At 46.2% G+C, this 23,445-nt stretch overlaps 1 protein-coding gene across 6 annotated transcripts in view; it reads right to left on the reverse strand.

The window, feature by feature from the left end:
* Nucleotides 1-23,445, reverse strand: part of ATP11C (ATPase phospholipid transporting 11C (ATP11C blood group)) — a 144,841-nt gene that overhangs the window by 61,512 nt on the left and 59,884 nt on the right. For 5 of the 6 annotated variants that reach the window (XM_075941062.1, XM_075941061.1, XM_075941063.1 and 2 more), the window contains exons 2-7: nt 17,389-17,508; nt 11,481-11,570; nt 6,520-6,600; nt 5,043-5,150; nt 3,702-3,830; nt 465-568 (exon numbers count right to left, since the gene is read on the reverse strand). In XM_075941062.1, the coding sequence (XP_075797177.1) occupies nt 465-568; nt 3,702-3,830; nt 5,043-5,150; nt 6,520-6,600; nt 11,481-11,570; nt 17,389-17,508 (632 nt within the window). The remainder of the gene's footprint in view (nt 1-464; nt 569-3,701; nt 3,831-5,042; nt 5,151-6,519; nt 6,601-11,480; nt 11,571-17,388; nt 17,509-23,445) is intronic. The other variant, XM_075941066.1, reaches the window with a different exon arrangement.

Here is a 23,445-nt window from a genome sequence, read left to right on the forward strand (position 1 = left end):
AGTCTATTCATCTGGCAACAGAATTCAATGTCTCCCTTAAATTACTTTGTTAGATGGATGCCAACAGCTTAGTAGCTTGCCTGCACAGATGACACCAAGGATATGTCTACACAGCAACATTACTTCGAAATATCTAGCGTTATTTTGAAATAACTTAATCTGTGTCTACACAGCAGGCAGTTATTTCGAAACAATGTCGAAATCCTGTCAAGCTGGAGGACTTCTTACTCCGACTCCTGTAACCCTCATTGTACGAGGAGTAAGCGAAGTCGGAGGAAGAGTGCTCTATTTCAAAATAAGTGCTGTGTGGACACTCCCAATTTCAAAATAAGTTACACAACTGAGGTAGCTCAATTTGTGTAGCTTATTTCAAGTTAAGCTCTGCTGTGCAGACGCACCCCAAAAGATGGACAAAGAACAAGGATCCATTGAGTACCAGGAGTCGGGGCTGTTCCCGTACTTACTTGTAGAGGTCTGGTTGAGGCTGTTCACATTCAATTGCAGCAATAAGGGAGTCTATGTCGTCATCTGTCTGGAGACCAGCAGTATCCCGCACTGCATAGTGAGTCTAGGTGGAGAACCAGCAAGAGCTATTACAGAGTGTCACAACTCCACTGAAGCACAAGACCAGAGAAGATCTTCACCTACTGAGTAGTTATAGCTCTGTGGTCCGTAACGCAGTGCCTGTGGGCGCCATGGCACCCGCCAGGCCATTTCTGTGCGCCCGCCGACTGATCGGGGCCGGCCCTGCCCCTGGGCGCACAGCCCAGGGGCGGCGCCAGCGCCAGGCAAGCAGCACATGGGTAGTCCCGCTCCTGGGTGCGTGGTACATGGGCTGTGCCGGACCCGGGAGCGCAGTGCATTGGCGCTGTCGGCTCCTGGGCACGCTGCACAGGAGTGGTGCCAGCTCCAGGAGTGTGGCGCATGGGTGGCGCCGGCACTGGCCCCGCCCCTAGGTGCGTGTGCAGCCCCTCCCCCGGGCGCCCGGCAGCCCCAAAAGGTTGGGGACCACTGTTATAGCTCATTACTTAAAACACCGATGTAGAATGAAACTTGTATTAAGCAACCAGTCAGGTAACCCATCTGTTGTTTGGGGAGAGACAAGGATCTTCTAATGAAAGGCAGAACGGGATGGAATTTAATATGCTTAGGAAATATTTTGCACTGGTCTGGTAAGATGGTGGGTCACTTGATAAGGGAGATCTCTTGAACCTGCCACTAAATTGTGAGACAGGCTCCTCCATCAGGGCTGCCCTAAGGCAGGCTGCATTCTTGCCACACCTGTTTACTTCAAGAGATAGCTGGAAATGCTCAACAGGTGTTTAGCTCCCCTCAGGAGCTGCCTTGTGCTGCCTATGAAGGTAAGTAGAAGATAGGTCTGCTTCTAGGGGAGCAGGAAGAGTATTGACAGACCCAAGAGCTATTCTTAGCATCAACTGCTGTGCAAGTTCCTTTGGCACATAACTAATTGGAAAACTGGGGAAGACTCCAATTCTCTGTTTTGAAGTTCTAATTATAGAAACTACTTAAGAGTTCTAAACCTCAGTCAGCAAGATAGATTGCCTTAATCTGTCTTGAGAAACAAAGCCTCCAAAAAGCTTCCTCACTTCCTTAGCCTTGGATTTCCTCGTCCAGCAACTGATGGGAGAAACAGTTATAGTACACAAATTGTACAAGAGAACGAACAGCATACCCGTGTTGAATGGTGTTGTAGCAGAATGTCTGTGCCTTGCATCAAAAATTCCAGCTCCACATCCCTGCTCTCGGACAGTTAAGCCTCAATTATTCTCACTTTTCTGCCATTTTCCCCACTCTCCGAGGCTACGTCGAGACTGTGATCTCTTGCGCAAGAGAATATGCAAATGAGGCAAAGCAGTGACTATCGCTGTGCCTCATTTGAATACTTAATGAGCTGTCATTTTTGTACAAAACCCCCCTCTTGAGCAAGAGCTGTTCTGCTGCTTTTTTTTCAGGCAGAACGGCTCTTGCGCAAGAAAAGGCTTTTTGTGCAAAAAGGAGCCATGCACAAAAGCCCCTTGTGCAAAAATGGCGGCTCATTCCGTATTCAAATGAGGTACAGCGATATTCACCACTTTGCCTCATTTACATATTCTCTTGCGCAAGAGAGCGCAGTATAGACATAGCCCAAGTCATCTTCTTTGTTATATCAGCATCCAGGAGACAACTCCTAATGAGTTGTGGGGACCCCAAAGGCCAAGCAGAAACAGCATAAGAGGCCTATACAGAACCTTAGTGCCACATGTTGGATGCTCAAAAGCAAGAAATACATTGAGGTTCTGAAATTAATTCAGTCATGATGTGCACCCTTGTATATTTTAGGGCATACATTCAAATGTGCTTTAATACAGGACCTATATTTTAGGGCTGTGGAGTTTAAAAGCACCACTCCTCTTTCCTAATCTACTCAGTAAGAGCATGTTTACACTATGCAAAAATCAATGTTGACGCAGTTGATCTTCCCACTAAATTGAACTCAGAGGTTGCCCCCATCAGCGAATAAGGGAAACCAATGGGAACGTTTGCGCCTCTCATGGACGGTGCAGAAAAGCAACGAAAGGTATGTCATCTCCAGCTACACAATGAAAGGTATGTCATATACAGCACTACTGGGCTTGGGGAGTTCATAAGATACCCAGGAAAAAGACTCCATTTCACAGAGATGGTGAACTCTATACAAGCTAAACTATTTTTACACAGAATCAGCTTCTATGCAAACATTTCTACAGTACCTAATGCTTATCAATATAGATATTAGCCCCGGACCTGATCCGATGCCCTTTTAACGAATGAAGATACATACAGTCACTGATTTCAGAAGAAGTTGGAAGGAATTCTACATTGCTGACATTGTTCCACACTTTGTACTACCGCTCCCAGCGTTAGCACAATTGTGTTGGTGCATGAATGAAATGAAGCTTTTTTATCCTTATGGGGGTTTTCGATGGGGAGCAGTGGGATGGGTGAAAGGTAGCAGGAATAAATGAGAGAAGAGATTCATCCTCAGTGAGGCCCACCCAACTGGTACAATTTCAAATCTCAAACTTCAGCCCTTTTGAGTCATGAGTATGAAAACGATGCATGTTAAAATTTTCTGCCAATGGGAACAGAGTATAGTTTAAATGACTAGAAGGTCTTTTCTGCAAAACAGCCTAGAACAATTTGTCTATGGGCTGATATCAATAATGAAGAATTTCACTCCCCCCCAAAAAAAGAAGTACAAGTTCAGAGAAAATGAAAGCAGGGAGTTGGAGACTGAAAGCCCTGATAAAATCTCAATTGCAAAGGTCACTACAGGTGACTGCTATAATAAACCAGCTGAAACTGCAGTGATCTATTTACTTATTCATTAGATCTTTCTACATGGGTACCGAAGATGTTTTTGCAGGACAAATGATACAGCATTCAGGTATATCTGTGAAGACCAACACAGTTTGGAACAATGCCCCTAGGAACAGTTATTTAAAAACACAAAATGCAGAGAGCACTTCAGTGGTGACTGTTGGGAGAGGAAACCAAACACAACCAACACACAGAATGTGTGATCCAAAAACATTCTCCAACTGAACTGAAAGACACACAGGCTGACTTCACCTGCTACTAAAACAAAACAGAGGAGCTACTGCAATGCTTTGACTCTGCACTGCATAGACTACTGCCTGACACGTATTCATTCTCATTACCTTGAAATTCGACTCGCCATCCAGACTTGCCGTTGTGACGTAACAGGTCCCATCGCCATTACTCGATGACAAGAATATCAGATCACAGGGGAAAGTTTCATCTGCTTTCACTTCTACAATGTCTCCAACCTGGAAAGAATGCAACTGTAGTGTTTTAATGATCCATTTAATCAAGCCCTCAAGGAGATGATTAAAGGTTTAATTGGTTTATCTTGTTTTTTCCAAGTGTAAAAAGAAAGGAAAAATCCTTCCCTGATCATGGGCATTTGAAGAGCACCTCCCCCCCCAAAAAAACCCAGCAATTGTGCAACTGTCCCAGATGATTAAGAATACTGTATAACAACAGCAATACAGTACTTGCACATTTACTTTTTCTAACAATGGTTCTGTATTTAACAAAGATTTCACCCACTGGAATAGGATTTCAGTGCACTGACTGCAGGACAATGGAATTTGAAGTGTGAGGGCCCTTGGAAGGGGTTTCACAAAGCTATGAAATTACTTCAGTATTGGAAAAAAATACTTAGTAATGAAGTCATACTGCTGATCTTGGCTTTTCTCTGTCAATTATTGGAGGCAGAGGATTACAAAGTGAGTCGGTCCTGGGCAGCCCAAGGACTGTCACCACAAGCCACTAGTATTTGTTCTTACAACACTCTGTATTCATTCCCAAAATTGGAGCACTAAGGATGCACTTACACCGCAGATTAATTTATAGAGCTGTGATGGTTTAAACTTGTTCGTTATGGTTCCTTGCTAAGCATTGTGGGACATTCTCTTCCAGGCATTCTGGGTCGGTTCCACCATCCGACAAACAGAACTCTCTCGTTTCAGACAGGACCACACACCCATATCCAAGCACAGGACTGGGCCTGAGAAGTCAGGCCAGCTCAAGCAGGAATGCCGAGTGGGATTCAACGCCTTACAATTTCACATAAAAATATATAAAGAAAGTGGCCATCGAGGGGACTACCACGAAATTAGCCTTTTTGTTAACAGACATTTGGGAAGCTAGAGATAAAGAGAGGGTTGCCTGTTCCAGCCCCAACTGACAAACGATCCAAGTTTTGTTGCTCATCAGTCCTCCAGCCACGTGCATACATGGCAGCCTTTCAAAGAAGTGACCAGACAAAAGCAAAGCAAGCACCTGGTGATTAACTGGAATGACTCCTGAGGCTTCTCGTCTGAAAACAAACTGAAGTTTAGGGAAGAGGATGGGAAGGAAGAAAGTAACAACTGCAGAATTAGGCCCTTAGCATATTCAAAGTGTTCAGCCACAGTGACGGAGTCTAGGAGTTCTCCCAACGGCTCACAAGTGCATCTCTTTCTCTCAATGCTTACCTTGATTTTTTCGCTGTCTTTTTTCACTTGCTTCGCATTTTCAACAATGAAGACGTTGCTTTTATTGACTTCGTTGTCAGCTCTGTGTCTCAGCCAGTCCTCATAGCCCTAGAAACACCAACATACAGGGAATGCAATCAACACCAGGTAGTGAAGTAAATAAATTAATACAGTTGCAAGAGACAGATTTAAAAAGGGGAGTAAGTTAAACATTGTCATCGCAGTGCCTTCATGCATGCCAGAACCTCAGCTGGAATAGCTCCATCTGAATCCATTTAATTAAAAAAAACCAAAACCTTCAGATGTGCATTTGACAGATTTGGAACAGACTAAAATAACATACACAAAAGCAATCTATAGGCACTGCATGCAAGAGCATCTGTCTATTACTCTCAAGATTGGTAAGAGTACGCTGATAACGCAAATAATATGCTTAGTGCCCTGTAATTCCTACTTTTCCAGTCCAACACAAGACAAGGGTTTCTCGCTCTTCAGTCTCATCCAAAGTGCAAAAGCCAGATTTGAAAGAGATGGATTTTACTCTAGTACGCCTTCCCGCCGCTCAACTGAATGCAATTCTAAAAGGGTTAATTTTTTAAAATATTATTCAGTCAGAGAAGTCCCTAAGTTTTCAGGACCAGATATTGGTTGGATAGAAACTACTCCTGTTTTTTCACTGATGTCAGGTCAAACAGGTTGCACCTCCATAAACTAGGACTCTGGTCTGTCAACATCATTGTCCAGCAGGACCACGGATGTTTCAGGATCAGAGAGTCCCAGCGTTCTGTGGGAGGTGGGGGTGGTAGGCCAACACAATGGGGGAGAGCTTGAGCATGGCCCGATGCAGGTGGGGAGGCAGTCTGATGCCGGGAGGGGAGGCGGGAAGCCCAGCACCCTTCTCAACTGGGCTGGGGGGGGGGGGGGGGGCTACAAAGTGGACCAGGAGCCATAGGAGGTGTAGCCAACAGCAGGGGGGCCAGAAATGACCTCCCCTGGTCCAGCAAAATCCCTCATCTGGGACCAGTCAGGCCCTGAGGGTCCCAGACGAGGGAGGTCCAACCTGTACAAACTGAATTTACACCAGGATTCTTCAACCTCCAAATCAGGCCCAAAGTGCATTTTTGAAAGAAAAGAAATAAATTATAACAGTGCAGTGTATGTAGAGATAGTCATCAACAACAAGAACTCACAGCATTAAAAATACACATACACACACAAAATTGAACTTAGGTTTGGCATAGTATCCAAAATTCCTTTTTTATTTCTAATTTTAAGTTAAACAGATTTCATAATGATCGTGTCCCTCTAACCTTGGACCTCTATTATTACAAATATATGTAGCATCAAGTATATATGTCATTAGATGCCAAATTTCTCATTTATTCCACCATGGACACACATCAAAATGCAAAGCAAACACACACGTGCACACTACTGCAGCAATGTGTTTCTCACTTCCATGAACTGAAAATGTTACCTGTTTGATAGCTGTAACCGTGATCACAAAGAAAAGTGGAAGTCCACTGGTTATTGGGCTGGTTGGTGTATCTACTATGACCTACAGAGGGAAAAAAATAAACAGGCGCAATTTTTTTGAGTGAGTTGAATATCAAATGCTAGCACTAAAGGTTGGGTCATCCAACACACTCTATATTAAGTATCACAAGCCTCAAATATGAGCATGTTCGGGAGAACTGGGCACATGGAGTGTATGAGGGACATTTACACGAGGACCTTTTAAGGTATACAAATCCCACTGAAAGACAATGGAAAGTCTCCTAATGGACTATGAAGTTTTGATCCAAAGCAACTGAGGCAGCTAAATGAGTTTCTGTATCAAACAGGGCTTAGAGAACACCGTATGAAGGCTTCTCATTCACACACCTCTGTGGTGTGCAATATAAATAAGGGGCATTATGGGTTCAAACCAGAATTAGTTTGCAAGCCCCTGACTGCCCACACACCATATAATCTGCACCAAATATGGTCAATCTGGCCCTACAGACTGAACAGCATGGCCATCATTGGATACCATTTTTAACAACCATGTCATGGACCATTCTCTGGTCTACTAAATATCTGTTTGTGCGTCCATCCGTTTGTTCACCTATGAGTCTATTATTCAAGACCTCCTCCTAAACGGTAAAAGCTAGGGCCACCAATTTTGCTAGGCAGCTTCCTCTTATCTTAACTTAAAGCAAGGTCAGGGCTGGATTGTGCCAGGACAATGGAATGTGCCTGGAATTTGACTGTTTCTCATAAAATGGAAAGGGAGGGGTCTGGTAGGAGGGACAGTTATACTGTGGAATGGCCAAAAGGGAGCAGAAAAGGGCCAGAGATAGGGGGCCAGGACAGCTATCACCCCATGGGGCCAGCAGGGGGTAGGGGTGAAGAAAGAGACAGTTATTTACTATACATTTCAGGGAGTTTGTCTTTTTGTCTGTGTGTCTGTCTGTCCCCACACAGTGGGACATGCACCTCTCCCCAAGCTGTGCCTGCTGCATCAGCCATGGACAGATGCTTCTCACCTGGCCCTAAGCTGCTACAGTGAGAGAGGACTGGGGTAGACCTCTCTGCCCCGAGCAGCCTACATACTGAACCTCTCATCTCCAGCCACACCCCAGATCTATGATTTAAATGAAGAAAAACAAAACGTATTTGAGTTAAGGATCTGAGGAATGCTGGGCAAATCTTCTAGTATCATAATCCAAACCCAAACCAGAATGGTCACATTGAGAGAAAGTGCACAGAGGATCCACTGGCTGGCTTTTTTAGCAAGAGAGGAAGGAAGGAGGAGGAGGTTCAGGAATGCAGTGGCAAAGTGGCAAGTCAAAATGCCCTCAGTGAGGGAGCAGGAAAAAATGTAACCAGATTTCTTGCACCACTGTCCAACTCACAGCTCCTTTCATTGGCGAGGATGGGGAGCCAGAAGCAGTGGTGAAGCCCCAAGAACGGCTGGTAGGCCACATTAATTCAAACAGAGCTATCGTGGAGACTTGGGCACTTTCAGAGATGGCCACACTCAACAACGTGCAAGCAGTGAACACGTGAGCTCGGACTAGGCATCGGCACGCACACATGGTGAGTTCTACATCTCAGATCTTATAGGTCTGCCTGGCAAAAGCTGTGCACTAGGGATGTGAACATGTAACTAGTTACCTGGTAAGGGTGATGCTTACCAGGTAACAGTTACCCAGCACCTAGGAGCAGCCTCCTGTCTACAGCCTGCTGCGGGTGGAAGGATGCTCCAGCCCCACCAGGCCCACTGTGTCATGGGCTACAGTGGGAGCTGGCAGCCCCATGTAGGCTGGGAGCCCAGCAGGGCTGGGAGCAGCAGCCCCACATGGTGCTAGGAGGCAGCAGCTCCTTGTGGGGTCAGGAGGCAGCAGCTTTCCTGCGGGGCCAGCAGAGCCGGTAGCCCCTTGGGCTGGTGCTCCTCTGTGCTGGAGAGGTCCCCCACCCAGGATCCCACTTAAATGGGTTAAACCAGTCAAACCTAACGTTTAACCAGTTAACTGATTAAACAGGATTTTACATCCTGCTGTGCACACGCTAGCTCACGTGACTAGCTTGAATCCAGCCAGCACAGGTAAAAATCATAGCAAAGATAGCACATGTGAGATAGCATAGCTAGTGAGCCGAACGTGTGCCCAGGGTCTGTGACCACATGTGCTCAAGCCAATGCTGTTCTGTCTTCACCGCTACTGTTACCGGCACTAGCTGGATTCAAGTAGCTCTGGTAGGTGAGCCTGAGAACAGCTTTTACTGCACAGACATATCCTAAAGGACCATGCGTATGTAATAGGGCACCCCCACCCCTATTGCAGAGAGTTAACTGTCAAGGTCTGTCTGGCACCAGACAGAATGAGACTTGTTTTTAGTAAAACGGAGGCCACGTTGAGACAAAGGTTTGAACACAAAAGTATATGCCGTGCCTTCTGCTGTTCCCCAGAGCCAGCTGCCAAGATATGTACCTGAGAGCAGGGCCAGATTAAGGCATGGGCGAGCTGGACAGCTGCCCAGAGCGCCAACTTATGGGGGGGGCACCTGATGGCAGCTGTAAGGAGCGCTGTGGGCTCTTTCAAGCTGCCATCAGGCGCCAAGTGCCCGGCTCCTGGATCGGGGGCCTCATTAACCCCCACAGCGCCGGCCAGCAGCGCCCTTTCCCCCGCGGCCACGGGGCCCTGCACGGCCAGGCTCAACCCACCCCGGGCTGCACGCCAGCGGCGGTAGCTGGGCTGGGCCGACCCGGGCATGTGCGTCCTACCGCCGCCAGCTCCGCACGCCCTCCTCCACGCGCCGGGCGGGGGCAGAGCCGCGCATGCGCTCTCTCCCACACGCTGGCGCGGGGCTGTGCATACGCCCTCCCCCACTGCTGGGCCAGGGCTGCGCATGCCCCCTCCCACAACCCGAGGTGCAATTAACCTGTCTGCCCAGGGCGCCGGAATGGCTCGGTACGGCCCTGACTGAGAGCATTCTGGTTTTATATTTGCCCATACAGGCAGTCCCCAACTTAAGAATGGGTTACATTCCAAATACCTGGTTGTAACTCGATTTGGTCGTAAGTTGGAAATACCCTTAAACGTGCTGCCCGCAGTGTTCGAAAAACTTGACGTAGATGGTTCTCAACTCGAAAATATTATAATGGGATTAATGGGAGGTTGGTCATAAGTACGGATGGTCGTAAGTCGGTGTGTTCGTAAGCTGGGGAGTGGCTATATAAACACTGCATATGGGACAGTGCAAGACAATATAATTCTGAGAGAGGAAGTGAGCACAGGAGAGGTCTGGGTCATTCCTCTGAAAAGGGGAATCCAACTCATTGTACGGGGGACTGGACTAGAAGACCTACTGAGGTCCCTTCAAATCCTACATTTCCGTGCTTCTAGAGAGAACATTAAGAAAAGTGAAAGCGCTAACCAACTTAATCCCTCAATAGATGCCCTTATTCGAGAATACTGTGTGTAACATATTTAAGACTTCATTTACTTAATGGCTGGGCTGAAATTTTGCATGTTTGGTTTTAACCAGCCAGTTAATTTTTTTGAATTCCAATATTCAGCTATAAAAAGAAAAAATACATTTCCAATTTAAAAGAAAAAATTCTTTCTTTGGCAAACATTTGGAGAACTGCCCTGATTTTTCAGCTTATGTAACAGAAAATGAACACTCGCATTTACCAATGTTTTTCCTAATCCCAAGGTCAATGTCCACTTTACACAGAAACCAGAGTGGGAAAAGTATATGTATGTAATTTAAAACATAAAATCTCTTTAAAAAAAATCACACACTCCTGAATATATATGCACACACTCATTAACTCATCTGAATATTCAAAAATCCCAAATTATAGATTGCTCACGTCTTCTAGCTTTCTTGAAATCTACTCATACTATAATATTACCAGGCTGCTAATTATATGGAGAAATATGTTAGAAGGGAGAAGTAACAGAGTACCAAAAATGTTAAAAAAAAAAGTTTCAACCCTTCAGACATTAATATACGTTTTACTCACACAAGGTATGTCTATCTACAGAGTAGCTGAAGGTGTAATTTGCAGCTCAAGCTAAGACACCCACGGTAGCACTGACTGAAGTAGGGTGCTAAAACCGAAGTTTAACTACCAGGGTACAATTGATGGGAGGGGCTAGCTGTCCTGAGTATGGATTTGAGCAGCTAGCCCCTTCCACCATGGCAGCTACATCTCTCATGGTGCCATACTAGCTTGATCAGAGCTACCACAAATACGACTCCTTGGGCAGGTAATCACACCTTCCGACTCCAATGTAGACACAGGGATCTTACACTGTAACAACAGTCAGCACAGTATGGTCTGAGATGGCCCCGGAAATGGTATTATGCATGCATCTGCACAAGACATTACATAGCTACAGGCTGAACTTCCGTTAACCAGGACTCCCTGGTCCAGCCAGACGACAGACATCACAGGACCACTGAGTGGAAGGCTGGCGGCTCGGCTCCTTGCAGCTGGGCTGCTACGTACAACCCAGTGGAACTTCCCACCACGTCCAGGAGCCCAGCACGTCCTGGGAGCGCTGCAGCAGGGCTCCCAGGAACTTGCTGTGCAGGAAGCTGGACTGCCTGGCTTAACAGGGAAAGGCGGGAGAAGGGGACAGAAGGGCAGTGGGACTGGCAGGAGAGGAAGGTGGCCAGGAGGCTGGTCCAGGGCTGGGGGGCCGGTAGCAGGGGGCCAGATATGACCTCCCCTGGTCCAGCGAAATCCCTTATCTGAGACTGGTCAGATCCCAAGGGTGCCGGACCAGGGAGGCCCAACTTGTGCTAATAAAAAGTTTTTACAAGTACCAATAAAGAGCCACTTTTGAGTCTCAATCCTTTATGAAGCTGTGTTTCAAACTCTGACCAATCTATTTAAACAACAGTCACTTCTGCATCATTTCTACTGAAAAGTGCCCTTACCTGCACGAGGAAAATGATCAGGAAATAAAAGTTGGCAATTCTTCTGAACTGCTCAAAAAGATTCTTCGGGAGAAAATTCCAAACCGTGTACTGTGGGGAGAAAGAGAACCGAGAGATAAGCTGCACAAATAATATCAGCGCACAATTTTGCACAATGTCAACAGTACCAAAGATTAAGAATGGTCACGAGGCTGCATGTATCCAGAGTTAAAAAAAGGGCATTTATGTTTAGAAGTTTCCTAAGAAATAAAATGTCATTAAAAAAAAAAAAGTCAAGTAGTTATATTGGACAGATGTATCCCTGGTATCATTTCAGTGACCTTGTGCCCAGGATACATTTGGCCTAAAGGTGTTAATTCCCCTATAACTCAACCCCTGCAGAAACCTACAATAGCATTAAGTAACGCTAATGGCATATGATTGGTGTATTTTTAGTGTGTTTAACTTAGTAGTTGAAACAAAATACAGGACTATGTAGCACTTTAAAGACTAACAAGATGGTTTATTAGATGATGAGCTTTCGTGGGCCAGACCCACTTCCTCAGATCAAAAACTTGGTAGTATTAGGGATGTAAAATTTTGATTATTTGGCTAATCGAATAGTCGATGCAATTTGCATTGACTAGTCGATTAGTCGATAAGGGCGCTTCCGCCTTTGAAGTGTAGCAACAGCTGTTCCTACTCTTCAAAAGCAAAAGCGCTGAGGGGAGCATGGGGCCAGTGGGGAACTCAAGCTGGAGATTGGGGAGGGAGGTGCTTATCTGGGGCATTTCCCATGTGTGGGTGGCATGGGGAAGAGGTGGCTCCTAGTGGCCCACGCTCACCTGCGGACACCACCCCTGCAGCTTTAATGGGCAGCAATTATCGGCCAGTGGGAGTGGAAGGAGCGGAGCCTCCAGGTGAAGGCAGCACAGTCACGTGGCTCCAGCTGGGGGGGGGGGGCGAGGGGCGGGTAAGTAGCACATGGATCCATTCTCCCCTCTCTGCTAGGAAGGGGGGGCCCAGAACACAGGGGCTTTAAAGGCTGAAGCCCCTAAAGCCACTTTCTTAATCTGGCCCTGCTGCCACGGCCACAGGAGACGCACCCCCAGCTCCAGAGGCAAGCTGCCATGGTCAGGGGGAGAGAAGAGCTCCTCCAGCTCTAGGAGGGAGCTGCCGTGGCCCCTGAGCTCCTGCATGAGGCTTATCGTGGCCAAGAAGCTTAGAGGGAATCCTTATGAAAGGCTGAAGAAAACAACTCCTGTTTGCCTCTCAATATTCAGCATAGTGAGCACAGGGTGTGGGGCTGAGGGCAGGCTGCTGCAAGTAGCACTGAGGCGGATGTTCTAGGCAGCACCACCTCCCAGAGGGGACAGGCTGCTGTGATTCCACCGGTCTACTGGTCTGTCTAAATTATTCTGGGGCCTACTTTGGCCCCTGCAGAAGTGGGAGGCCACAAAGACGCATTATAACTCCAAGGAGGGGCTGTCTGAGGCCTCCCACTGTACGTTGGTGGGGAAACTTTACATCAAGGTATGTCAAGTCCAGCTACATAATTAAGGTAGCTGGAGTTGTATGCCTTGATTCAACCTTCCCTTTTAGTGTAGGCCTGGCCTCAGAAGGGGTTTGACTCCTGAGGCACTGCACTTCTCTTTCCACATGCCCGAGCACTGCTAACTGTGCAATGAAGTTGAAAATATCCACCTTCCTTTTCTGCCCCCTTCCCCTGCAGTAAATCCATTTTTTTCTCTACTTTTCACTAGTGGGCCTGTGTACCTTGCAGATGGAAACAGAAACTGTTTATCAAGTCAGCACAGCACTCGCTTTTCCAGTTTTACTGGGACACATGATCAAGAGTCCAAATACCTGTCAAGAGTCTCACTAGGTTAATCGAAGGATGGGGGGATGTCAGAGGGGTGGTTTTCTAATATTAGCTGACACTTCTGCTTTACAAGTGAGGTTATTCCTATTACTGCCATGCTTCACCCAACCACCGTTATAATTCTAGCACGATAACAAGCCCAAGGTGACTCTGTGCTGTGCATTGGACAGTGGGCATCTGAACTTTCACATTTCGTACAATAGCATCAGCGGTATCTGATGGAAAGCAGCCATCATGTATCAAGCAACACGGAAGCAGGCGGAGATTGGGGAAGAGAAGATTATCAATGCTGCAAGTTTGTCAGAGCTGGAAGGCAATGCTGGGCACCAGAGTTCTCTGTAAACGGAGCACGTGGGTGACCGCCCAAGAGAGAGTCGGGTGCCACTCAACGGATTAGCAGGGTGCCCACAGCCGGCAGCATGTGTTTATCGCAGGAGCAGCCCTCGACGAGCTGCCGGCAACTGGCACACTAGGCGAAGCGTGCGATCGGCGCCCCCGCCTCCAAAGCCCTCAATGGCCGTTTATCTTGGCGCCCTAGGCGACCGCCCAGTTCACCTGTATTGATAGGCCGCCACTGTGTTTATGTTGGTGGTGCACATATGCATATGCCTTGGTGCACACAAAATTTATTCCACACGTAGATGGAAAAAAAATAGAGGGAACTTTGCTGGGCAACATTTAGATGTCGTCCGTCCGGCTGTGAAATTTTGCTCCTGGGCATGAGCATAAGAACTGCACGTCCTGGAATTTAAACTAGTCTCAGTTTCAATCCCTAGCCCATGTGACAGACTACGGTCTAGAGATTTATCCCTCGCTAGTTTGCTGAAGACATGCAATAGTGTTGCATCCTGAAACCCTCCCCCATAGAAGTGGGCCTATTTAAAAAAATGTCTATTCATGTGCTTAAGGGCTGTCAGATACAATTCATTGTAAAAAAAAAATCTAGGGTTACTGGAGCCAGTTAGCTTTGTCCTAAGCAATAAAAAGTTCCACTACTATGGTACAGTGGCCCTCAAACTAAAGCTACCAGGGTATAGTCTTGCTCCATTGACCACAGCCACTAAAAGGGTTCCTCAGTGATGTCCACTTTGAACCTCTCTAGTCTGGCACTTTCTGGCCCAACAACATCCATGGTCCAGCATGATTTTAGTTAGCTGCCTGTCCACTTATCATAGTTTCCCTTATCCCATAAAGTGGCCGAGTTTCCCTTATCCCATAAAGTTTGTTTATAGCCACCAGTCCTGGCTCTCAGAGTTCTGTGCTGTTATGCAGCTCTAAATTACCCCTAAATGTCTTCTAAGAGCCCGGTAAGCAGTGGAAGTGTTGGTAATGCTGCTAGACAATATTGGCCTCCCATGGTCCAGCAAATTCTCTGGTTCAGCACCGGTCAGGTACAGAAAGTGCTGGGCTAGAGAGGTTCAAGCTGTATCTTTAAGTCCTCTTTATGCAGCTGACTTAGCAAGCTTGAAGATATGGCCCCTGATTTTCTGAACTTCAGTAAATGACACACCGATAAGCAATATCACTCCGTTATCCTTCTTTTAACTGCACATTTTACATTTTGGTGTTCTTCAGAGACATAAATTGGAATATTGTCTGGATTTTAGTGTTTCGAAAACAAAAAAAAAAACAATTACTCCCAACTTGAGACAAAAAAACCTAAATAAACAAATGAGGAAGGTTAGGGGAAAGAATGCAAAAATATCAGTGGGATTCACACCTGTAAATAGCTTTTAATGGTGCATGTCATACATCAAAAGGAAACACCCAAATGATGAACTGTTCTCACTGCTGTTGACGATTACTTTAAATAATCTTGAGCCTGCATGCTTTTGCTTTTTGCTCTTTAAAAAATCAAAAATAAATATCAATTGCATACATGTTTGTGATTGGAACACTGCCTTGTTACTTTGCTTGTAATTTGGTTTCTCACTTTTTGGGGGGGCTGAGAAAGGGAGAAGGCCACTGATCATTTATTTTGGAAAAAAATAATGACATGAACTTTAAAAGCAAGTTTAAGAAACAACATAGATGATCTTTCTGTGTTCTTTGAAATAAATTACTTCTCTCAGAGTCATACTGACATCATTAATGATGTTTGGGCACAGATAATAAGCACAGAATAAAAGACCCATGATGAAGATATCAGTTTCACTTTAAACACTGGGGGATGGGGAAGGGAGAGAAAGTTGGGGTGGAAGGGAAAGAAGGGAAGGAAAGTCCATTTTACCCAATATACAAAAGGACAAAATTCATAGGGAAACAATTTTTTAAAAAAAAATCAGTGAAGTTTAACACAAGCTTAGTATTTTAAAAATAATCCAATTAGTCACTAAAGAAACAAATAAAAATAAAGAAAATATTCCCCAAGAACACAATCCTGCAGATATAATGCCAAAGTCAAACAGAGTTTTACCTAGATCAGCATGCAGGAACTGGTCCCCAGCATAAAATCAGTTCAAGTGCTGATGCAGCTAGCAAAAGGACATGAGTAGCAGGAACATGAATTTTTGGAGCAGAAAAAGAAATATGCCAACTGTAACCTTTAAATCATATTTACTGTATGACTAAAGTTTGTGACTATACATTGGGCAACCCTCAAACCATTGGGCTACGTCTACACTGGCCCCTTTTTCGGAAGGGGCATGCTAATTTTGAAAGTGGGAATAGGGAAATCCGCGGGGGATTTAAATATCCCCCGCGGATTTAAATAAACATGTCCGCCGCTTTTTTCCCAGCTTGGGGAAAAGCCGGAAAAAAAGCGTCTAGACTGGCCCTTCAAAGTAGGAATAAGAGATCCTCCGGAATAGGGCTTTATTCCGGAGGATCGGGCCAGTCTAGACGCTTTTTTTCCGGCTTTTCCCCAAGCCGGGAAAAAAGCGGCGGACATGTTTATTTAAATCCGCGGGGGATATTTAAATCCCCCGCGGATTTCCCTATTCCCACTTTCAAAATTATCATGCCCCTTCCGAAAAAGGGGCCAGTGTAGACGTAGGCTTGTAGTAACAAGTTAAATATATTCTCACCCAACTAGCTTAACAACAGTTGGGGCCAGTTGTCCGACACTGTATTTCAATTTTCCTAGTCTTTTGAAATAGCTTGATAGATGTCAAGTAAAATAAGATCAACCAGAAAGAATATAAGTGTCGTTGCATTGTGTTCAGAATAAACAAGTGCTATATTTATAGAATACTGCAAGCTTTCCTCTTTATCCAACGGAAAAGCCAACAGTTAAAATACACACTGTACTAAGTTATTTTTGTCCTACTTGAAAAGAAAAAAAAATCTAGAAACAGGATTGTTATCTGTCCATTTTTAAATAACCAAACAATTCCCAAACCTAAAACCTCAGAAGCCAAGAACCGCCACAGATATATTACTGTCTTGCATTTACATTTTCACCCTGCAAACAATGGAAACCCAGAAAACGTTGATTCAAGTATTACTTGAAGGGCCTCAAATTTAGTCAATGCAGAGGTAGAACTCACATGTCCACTCACTCGATAGCTATTAATAAGAAAGTGTATATACAAACCACTAGTTTGGTACAAAATGAGCTTCCAAGCTACATTCAGATTGCATCAGGCAGATCATAAATTAGACTCAAAAGGACATATTATAATATGACCATGTGTTATTAACAAATGTGACCATATTTGCTTCTAACACCATTTGCAAATCTCTCATGAACCCCAGAGAAGCATTTTGTGCAAAGTTTCCAGAGAAACATAACATTTCATCTCCAACCTCTGAATACAGGGATTTGGAGAGAAAAGTCTTTCTAACACAAAGATTTTAGACTATTAGATTAACAGTCTTGTTTATTACAGCTCCTATCGCACAGCAAAGGGAGAGCTAAACACTGGAAACATTTCTTTGTGCGAAGAGGATTTTAACTACTCAAGTACAGATTTCTGAGTTTTTAAATTTCAGGAAGCCATGAGCGAGGATGAAATAGAATAAGGCTGAGGAACATAAAGAGAAGAAATGTCCAAGCTTTCCAGTTGATTAAACACCAGAGTTTATGGATTAACAAAACCAACTTACCTTGGATGAGACAATTCTGTTATCACAGAATTTCTGTTCCACGTAAGCATCTGTTTCTGAAACAGGGCGGTGGCCAACAAACACGGTGCGGGTACCCACTCGTTTCTCCTCCCCAGCACACTACCAGAAACAACATGGAAAAGCAAGTTAAGGCCCAGGCTCGCTAGTTCACACACTTCCACATGTGTCCAGATAAAAAGTTCCACAATCTTCTCACTGGGATGGTTCCCTCACAAACTTTCTAAACTTCCATTCTCCAGGGCTAGCCTGTTAATGTTGAAAGGAATGAATGCAGTGCAGATGTGATTATATTCATGGTCTTATTATCTTAGGCTATGTCTAGACTACAGAGTATCTGGTATCCCGGGAAAACTCTGCCGCATTCAGGGAATGTGTCTGCTCTTGACATTTTTGCAGAAGAGCAGACACACTCTTTCGGAAGCCCTGTCTTCCTTGTTCCACAAGGAAGAAGGGCTCTTCCGAAAGAGGAGGTTTTTCTGAAATTTGGCCCAGTGTAGATGGGCCAAATTTCGGAAAAGCCTCTTCCGACAAAACTACTGGAAAAAGGAGCGCAATTTGCGTACCTTTTTCCGATAGAAAGCGGCAGTCTAGACATAGCTTTACATAAGGGGTAATTATTACTTTTCCAAATACCATAAGACCACATTTATACCTTTGTTGGCCTTTCCTGGTCCACTGTGAAGTTAAATCATCTTTTATTGAACCAACTTCTATTAAAAACAACAAGTAGTCCTGTGGCACTTTAGAGACTAACAAAAAAATATACATGGGGCTCTTTCACCAACAGAAGTTGGTCCAATAAAAGATATTACCTCAGCCACCTTGTCTCTATTCTGGAACCAACATGACTACAATAATAACATTACAAATAAGATATGCAAGAAAACAAAGTTTTCTTCTACAGCTGGGCATTTCTATTCATGGCTGCTATCTTTCAAGTGGAAACATTCCAATCTGCTTGAGTTGCCTTAAATTGCTACTAAGAAGAAATCTTTCCACTTTCTGCTTCATGAGGAGGGAAATACACTCGGAGGATTTTGTCAGTCATTGTCCAGGGCTTCCAAATGAGTGCTATTTTGACCTTCTGGTCTATGAACATATTTGCACCAATATTGAAATCTCTTCTGGTCTGTGGCTGAACAATTTCTAATTTCTATTTTCTGTTTCCTTTGTAGGCTTCATGTGTTCTGCCAAAGTATTACTGCATGAATATTTTTTAAAAATTCTTCTTAAGGCTTGTCTATAGAAACACTTAGTTTGCAATAAGATTGGACAGAAATCTACTCGACACACTAAGCACCTGTGTGGAGTCTGCAGATGGGCACTAAATGTCCCCCACTGCCTTTCATCTATCCAGGGTAGAAGCATCTGCAGTGAGCCAAAAAGGCAAATGCTAGCTATGTTATTACAGTGTCCACAAATTAGCTGTTTTTCTTCTCATTTAAGCATTCAGGTGCTCAAGAACATTTCAGCGGGGTGGCGAGCACAGGCAGACCCACATAAAAGGGACTCCACCATTACAAAAGGGACGTTTTTGTTAAGGAGATTTTCAGGAAGCAACGCTGATCCTAAATAAAGTCTCAACAGACAAAAAATATGGTTTGCAGTCCTTGGGAGTGGAAACCATTTTGGCAAACAAGGGGAATGACTGCATCCCAGTTCTCATAGTCTCCATATGCTAGCAAACAAGGATGAGAAAGGTTAACTGGCAACTGCCGGGGGGCGGCTCCAGCCACACAGGGGACCCGTGGCTGCTCGTCAGCAGCAGCCCCTGTCCGCAGCAGCCCCTGTCCGCAATGGGCCTGAGTGCCCTACAGGCAGGGCTTGCTCCAGGGTCTGGAACAGCTTCTGTCCATGGAGAGCCTGACCCATTGTGGACAGGGACTGCTCCATGGGGGCTGGGAGTTCCCAACCTGGATCCGGCTTAGTCGATTAACCAGTTATACTTTAGCATACCCAGTTAAACGTTAGGTTAATCAGTTAACCAGACTTTTACTTCTCTGTTGGCAAGGAGGCCAACACCGATCAGCTGGACATGGGAGGGCCAACCCAACTGGTATTAACCTTCCCACTAGTCCCAACATACAAGGGGTTTCTCTTCAAGTCAGAGCGCCTGGTGTCATGTGATTAAAGGGAAGCTGAGAGAAAGCGAGTTTCTAGCCATCACATTTTCAAAGGCAAGTTTGATCATGCGGAACCCTAGAGGCTCAAAACCCAGTTCATGTTCAGAATCAATTTTTTTGAAAATGGAGGAGTTCGGAACCAATTGTGATTTTTAAGGCCTGACTCATGCTATTTCAATATTTGGTGTTTCCACACTTCCCTTCACAGTTCTCTCAGTTCCCTCTCTCGTCATCCCACGTGTTTCCTGTCCAGTTGCACTTCTCTCCCTCCAAGCCGTTCCAACTGAAGCAGGTTTTCCTTTACTTTTCCTTTCCTCTCTGTGCTTATCTCCTCTTGAGCACAGCATGTCCACAGACCGGCCCACCTGAATGTGGAAAGACCATTCTGCTCCCAGTACAAGTGCAGGAAATTTCTACTATAAAGGAGCACAGCTCAGGCAGTCATCTGGAAACCACAGATGTGATAGTGTGTCCGTGTAAACGGTTAACCAATGAGACTCATCAGTTAACTTTCATGGTTATACACAGCCCCCTGGGAAGGGGGCAGGTGGGAGCTGGTGCTTGGGGGGAGCTGGCTTTTAAGCACTGGCTTCCACGGAGCTGCCTGCCTCTGGCAGTAGCACGGGAGGAAGGAAGAAAGCAGGCAGCTTAAAAGTTCCAGCTCTTGCCTCCCTTCCTCGCTTAGTGCCGCTGCCTCTGATATAGAGGCAGCAGCACAGGGGATCACGTACAGGTGGCTCCACAGGAGCTGGTATGTGCAGGTAGCCAGCTTAAAAGCTGGCTTCTCACATGCACTGCCTCCCAGAGCCGCCTCTCCCTGTCGCCTGTCCACCTTTCTTGCCCCACCCCGCGTAAATGTGTATCCACTGAAAATATCAGCGGGTACACGTTTACCAAAATAAACACATTTTAACATCCCTACTAGAAACACTCCCAAGTTATCCTGGTTTAATGCAGATAATTGTGGGAGTCATGCAATCCTATAGTAGCAGGTTAGAGCCCTACATCAACACTAGGCTCAAAGAAGGTAGACTGTTTAAAAAAAAAAAAAGATGGAATGAGATGCCACAAATGAATTATAATCCACTCTCCCACCTCAATAAAAGGCCCACTCCCAGATAGCGTTCCTTGGAAAGAGAACAACAGGAAGGGGGTATTTATAAACATATCAGAGACACAGGTCAAACACGGAAAGAATTTCTGTCCTAATTAAAACAGACCGGTTACATTTTCTCCCTCCTTCCTCCGCTCATGCTCCCACTCTCACATTCTCCAACCAAAAAAACAAAGAAAACTCTGGTGAAAAATATTTTGATCTGGAAGCACAAATAATACCCCCATAATTACAAATCCCCACACATTTCTGGCAGGCTGACCCAGCGGTTGCAGCAGGTTTAAATTTCAGGTCTGACAGGACGGTGTGATTAAAGAAGCAGGGTTACTGCTCTGTACAAAGTAGCCCTCTGTTCCTTTTATGATGCTTTAGATCTTAAAAACATCGATCAAGAATAAGGACATAAGGACCAATTTCCTATAAGGTGCAGGCCTTTTGGCTCCTAAAATCCAGAGTTAGGCACCTCAACACAAGTGGGTTGAATATCAGAAGTCCTGAGCAACACAAATTCCGATGAAGTCTAATTATTATTATGAATCATTTGCAATATAGTTGTTCTCCAAGTCCCCAGACATGATTGGGGCCCCTCTGCATAAGAGTTACATAAACCCAGAGGAAGACACAAGCTTTTCTCTGAAGTTCTTACAGCAGGGGTGGGCAATACAAAAAACAGTGGCCCACCAAGGTTGGTCCCTGGCAGGCCACGGCCACTATATTTACCTGCCCTCGGCAGGTATCGGGCAATCGCAGCTGTCGTTGCCACAGATTGCTATTTGCGGCCAACAGGAACAATGGAAAGTGTAATAGACCTATAGCTTCCCGCTGCTCCCATTGGCCGTAAATGGTGATCGGTGGCCAACAAGAGCTGCCATCACCTGATACCTGCAGAGAAGCAGGTAAATACAGAAGTGGGAGCCCGCTAGGGATTACCCCTGCAGACCGGATCCAGCCTATGGGCCAGAATTTGCCCATTCCTGTCTTACAGTTTTATTTTCAGATGTCTAATGTGCCTGTGACAGACCCAGCGGGGTCCGCACTGATCCGGGGGGGGGTGGCCCTCCCGGCCCGGGGAGCGCCGGCCAGTGGCGTGAATGGCTGGAGTAGCCCCGGCCGAGCCGAGACCCGGCGTAGGGGAGCGCGCACAGTCCCGCGGCAAGGGGGGCGGGGCCAGATGCAGCCGTGCCGGGTGGGCTGGGCACCCGAGGAGCATTCCGGCTGGCCGGAGCCGCGCAGAGTGGGAGGCAGAGCTCAAAACCCCGGCCAGCATGCAACGGGGCGTGCGGACGCCGGAGGGGGGGGCTGGCCCACACGGCGTCTCTGCCCGGGCCGCTTGAAAAGCGGCCGAGCGAAACAGCTAGGGGCGGCTCAGGGAGGAGCCGCTGAACACCCCCCAGGAGGATAAGCATCCCGCCCCACTGAAGGGGAAGAAGAGTGGCGCTGGAGCCCCCAGGACACCGGCCGGACGGGGCCAACAGCTCGGGCGTGGTAAGTGTCCCGGGCGGATACCCAGGCGGGGCGGCGGAGCGCGGGGCGTGGAAGAAGCCCGGGGCAGAGTGCTTCTGGCGCCCGTGGGCAGGCGAGTTTTGGGGAGCGTCCCCGCTTGTTGTGGATGGAACACGCTAGGTGTCTCCCACTTAGGGCCCCGGGCTGGGACCCGGTGGAGAGGGCAGGCCCGGGTCCCCCATGCCCCCTTTTCCCCGCAGCCTTAGCCTACCCGACTTCCCCAGTAAGCCGCAACCGCTGGGAGCCGGGTGACCTTGATCACAATCCGAACGCTTGTTACTGCCCCCACCCCCCCGGGAGGACCTTTCCTAGTAACAGGCCCCCGGAATCCTTACCCGACGGGACCCCCAGACCCTTAACAGGGACGGGGCCGTGAGTCCGCCGAACCCCGGCGCCGAACCGGCAAAGGGTGATCGCACTCATGAGTTCCTCCCCAGGGAGCAGGACCCTGGGACAAAAGGGTATCAGACTCAGACGGTGGGTCCGCTGAACTCCCCTGCCCCTCCGGGAGGGGGCGCTTGCACCCAGTAAAGCCCCATTTGTCTCCTGGTGAGAACAGCATGAAGACACAGCCAAACTTATTGCGATTTCTTATTCTGAAATATTTGTGCATAAATGGATCTTCCTACCAAAATGCTTTTAGATTCCCAGTGCTTTACATCTGCTGCTAGAAGGAAAAGTCAGAGGGCTATCTATAACTAAGACAATGTCTATACTTACTGCTGGATAGGCACTCCAGAGATCGATCTTCCAGCTTTCTATTTAGTGGGTCTAGTAAAGACCCACTAAATCGAATGCTAAGGGCACTCCCCCTGGTGCCGATACTCCTATGCTTCACAAGGACTAAGGGAAATCAAGGGGAGCATTTCTCCCATCAACATCCCACTGCAGGGATGGTGCTAAAGTTCAAACCAAAGTACTTCAACTCCAGCTACGTAATTAACATAACTGGAGTTGCGTATCTGGAGTCAAACTTCCAGGCAAGTGTAGATGTGGCCTCAGTGATCAATTTTTTAGGGTTCATACACACATGGAAGTTAATCCAGAATAAACTATGTGAATTTAAACAGCTCCACATGTGGATGCTCTTATTCTGGAAGAGTTTAGTGTAATCTACTTTGAAAATGTATTAAACTAAACCAGAAAAGGGCACTCTGATTTCAGAATAGGAGCATACACAGAGAGCTATTCTAGAATAGCTATTGTGGTCAATTTCCCAGTTTAGAGTCTCGCATTATCTTTAATTTACTCAGTGTTTTACGTTCTTGGGAGAATATGCAACTACATCAAAGTCTT

Source organism: Pelodiscus sinensis, chromosome 13 (genome assembly GCF_049634645.1).
Source record: "Pelodiscus sinensis isolate JC-2024 chromosome 13, ASM4963464v1, whole genome shotgun sequence".
In the NCBI taxonomy this organism is placed as follows: Eukaryota; Metazoa; Chordata; order Testudines; family Trionychidae; genus Pelodiscus; species Pelodiscus sinensis.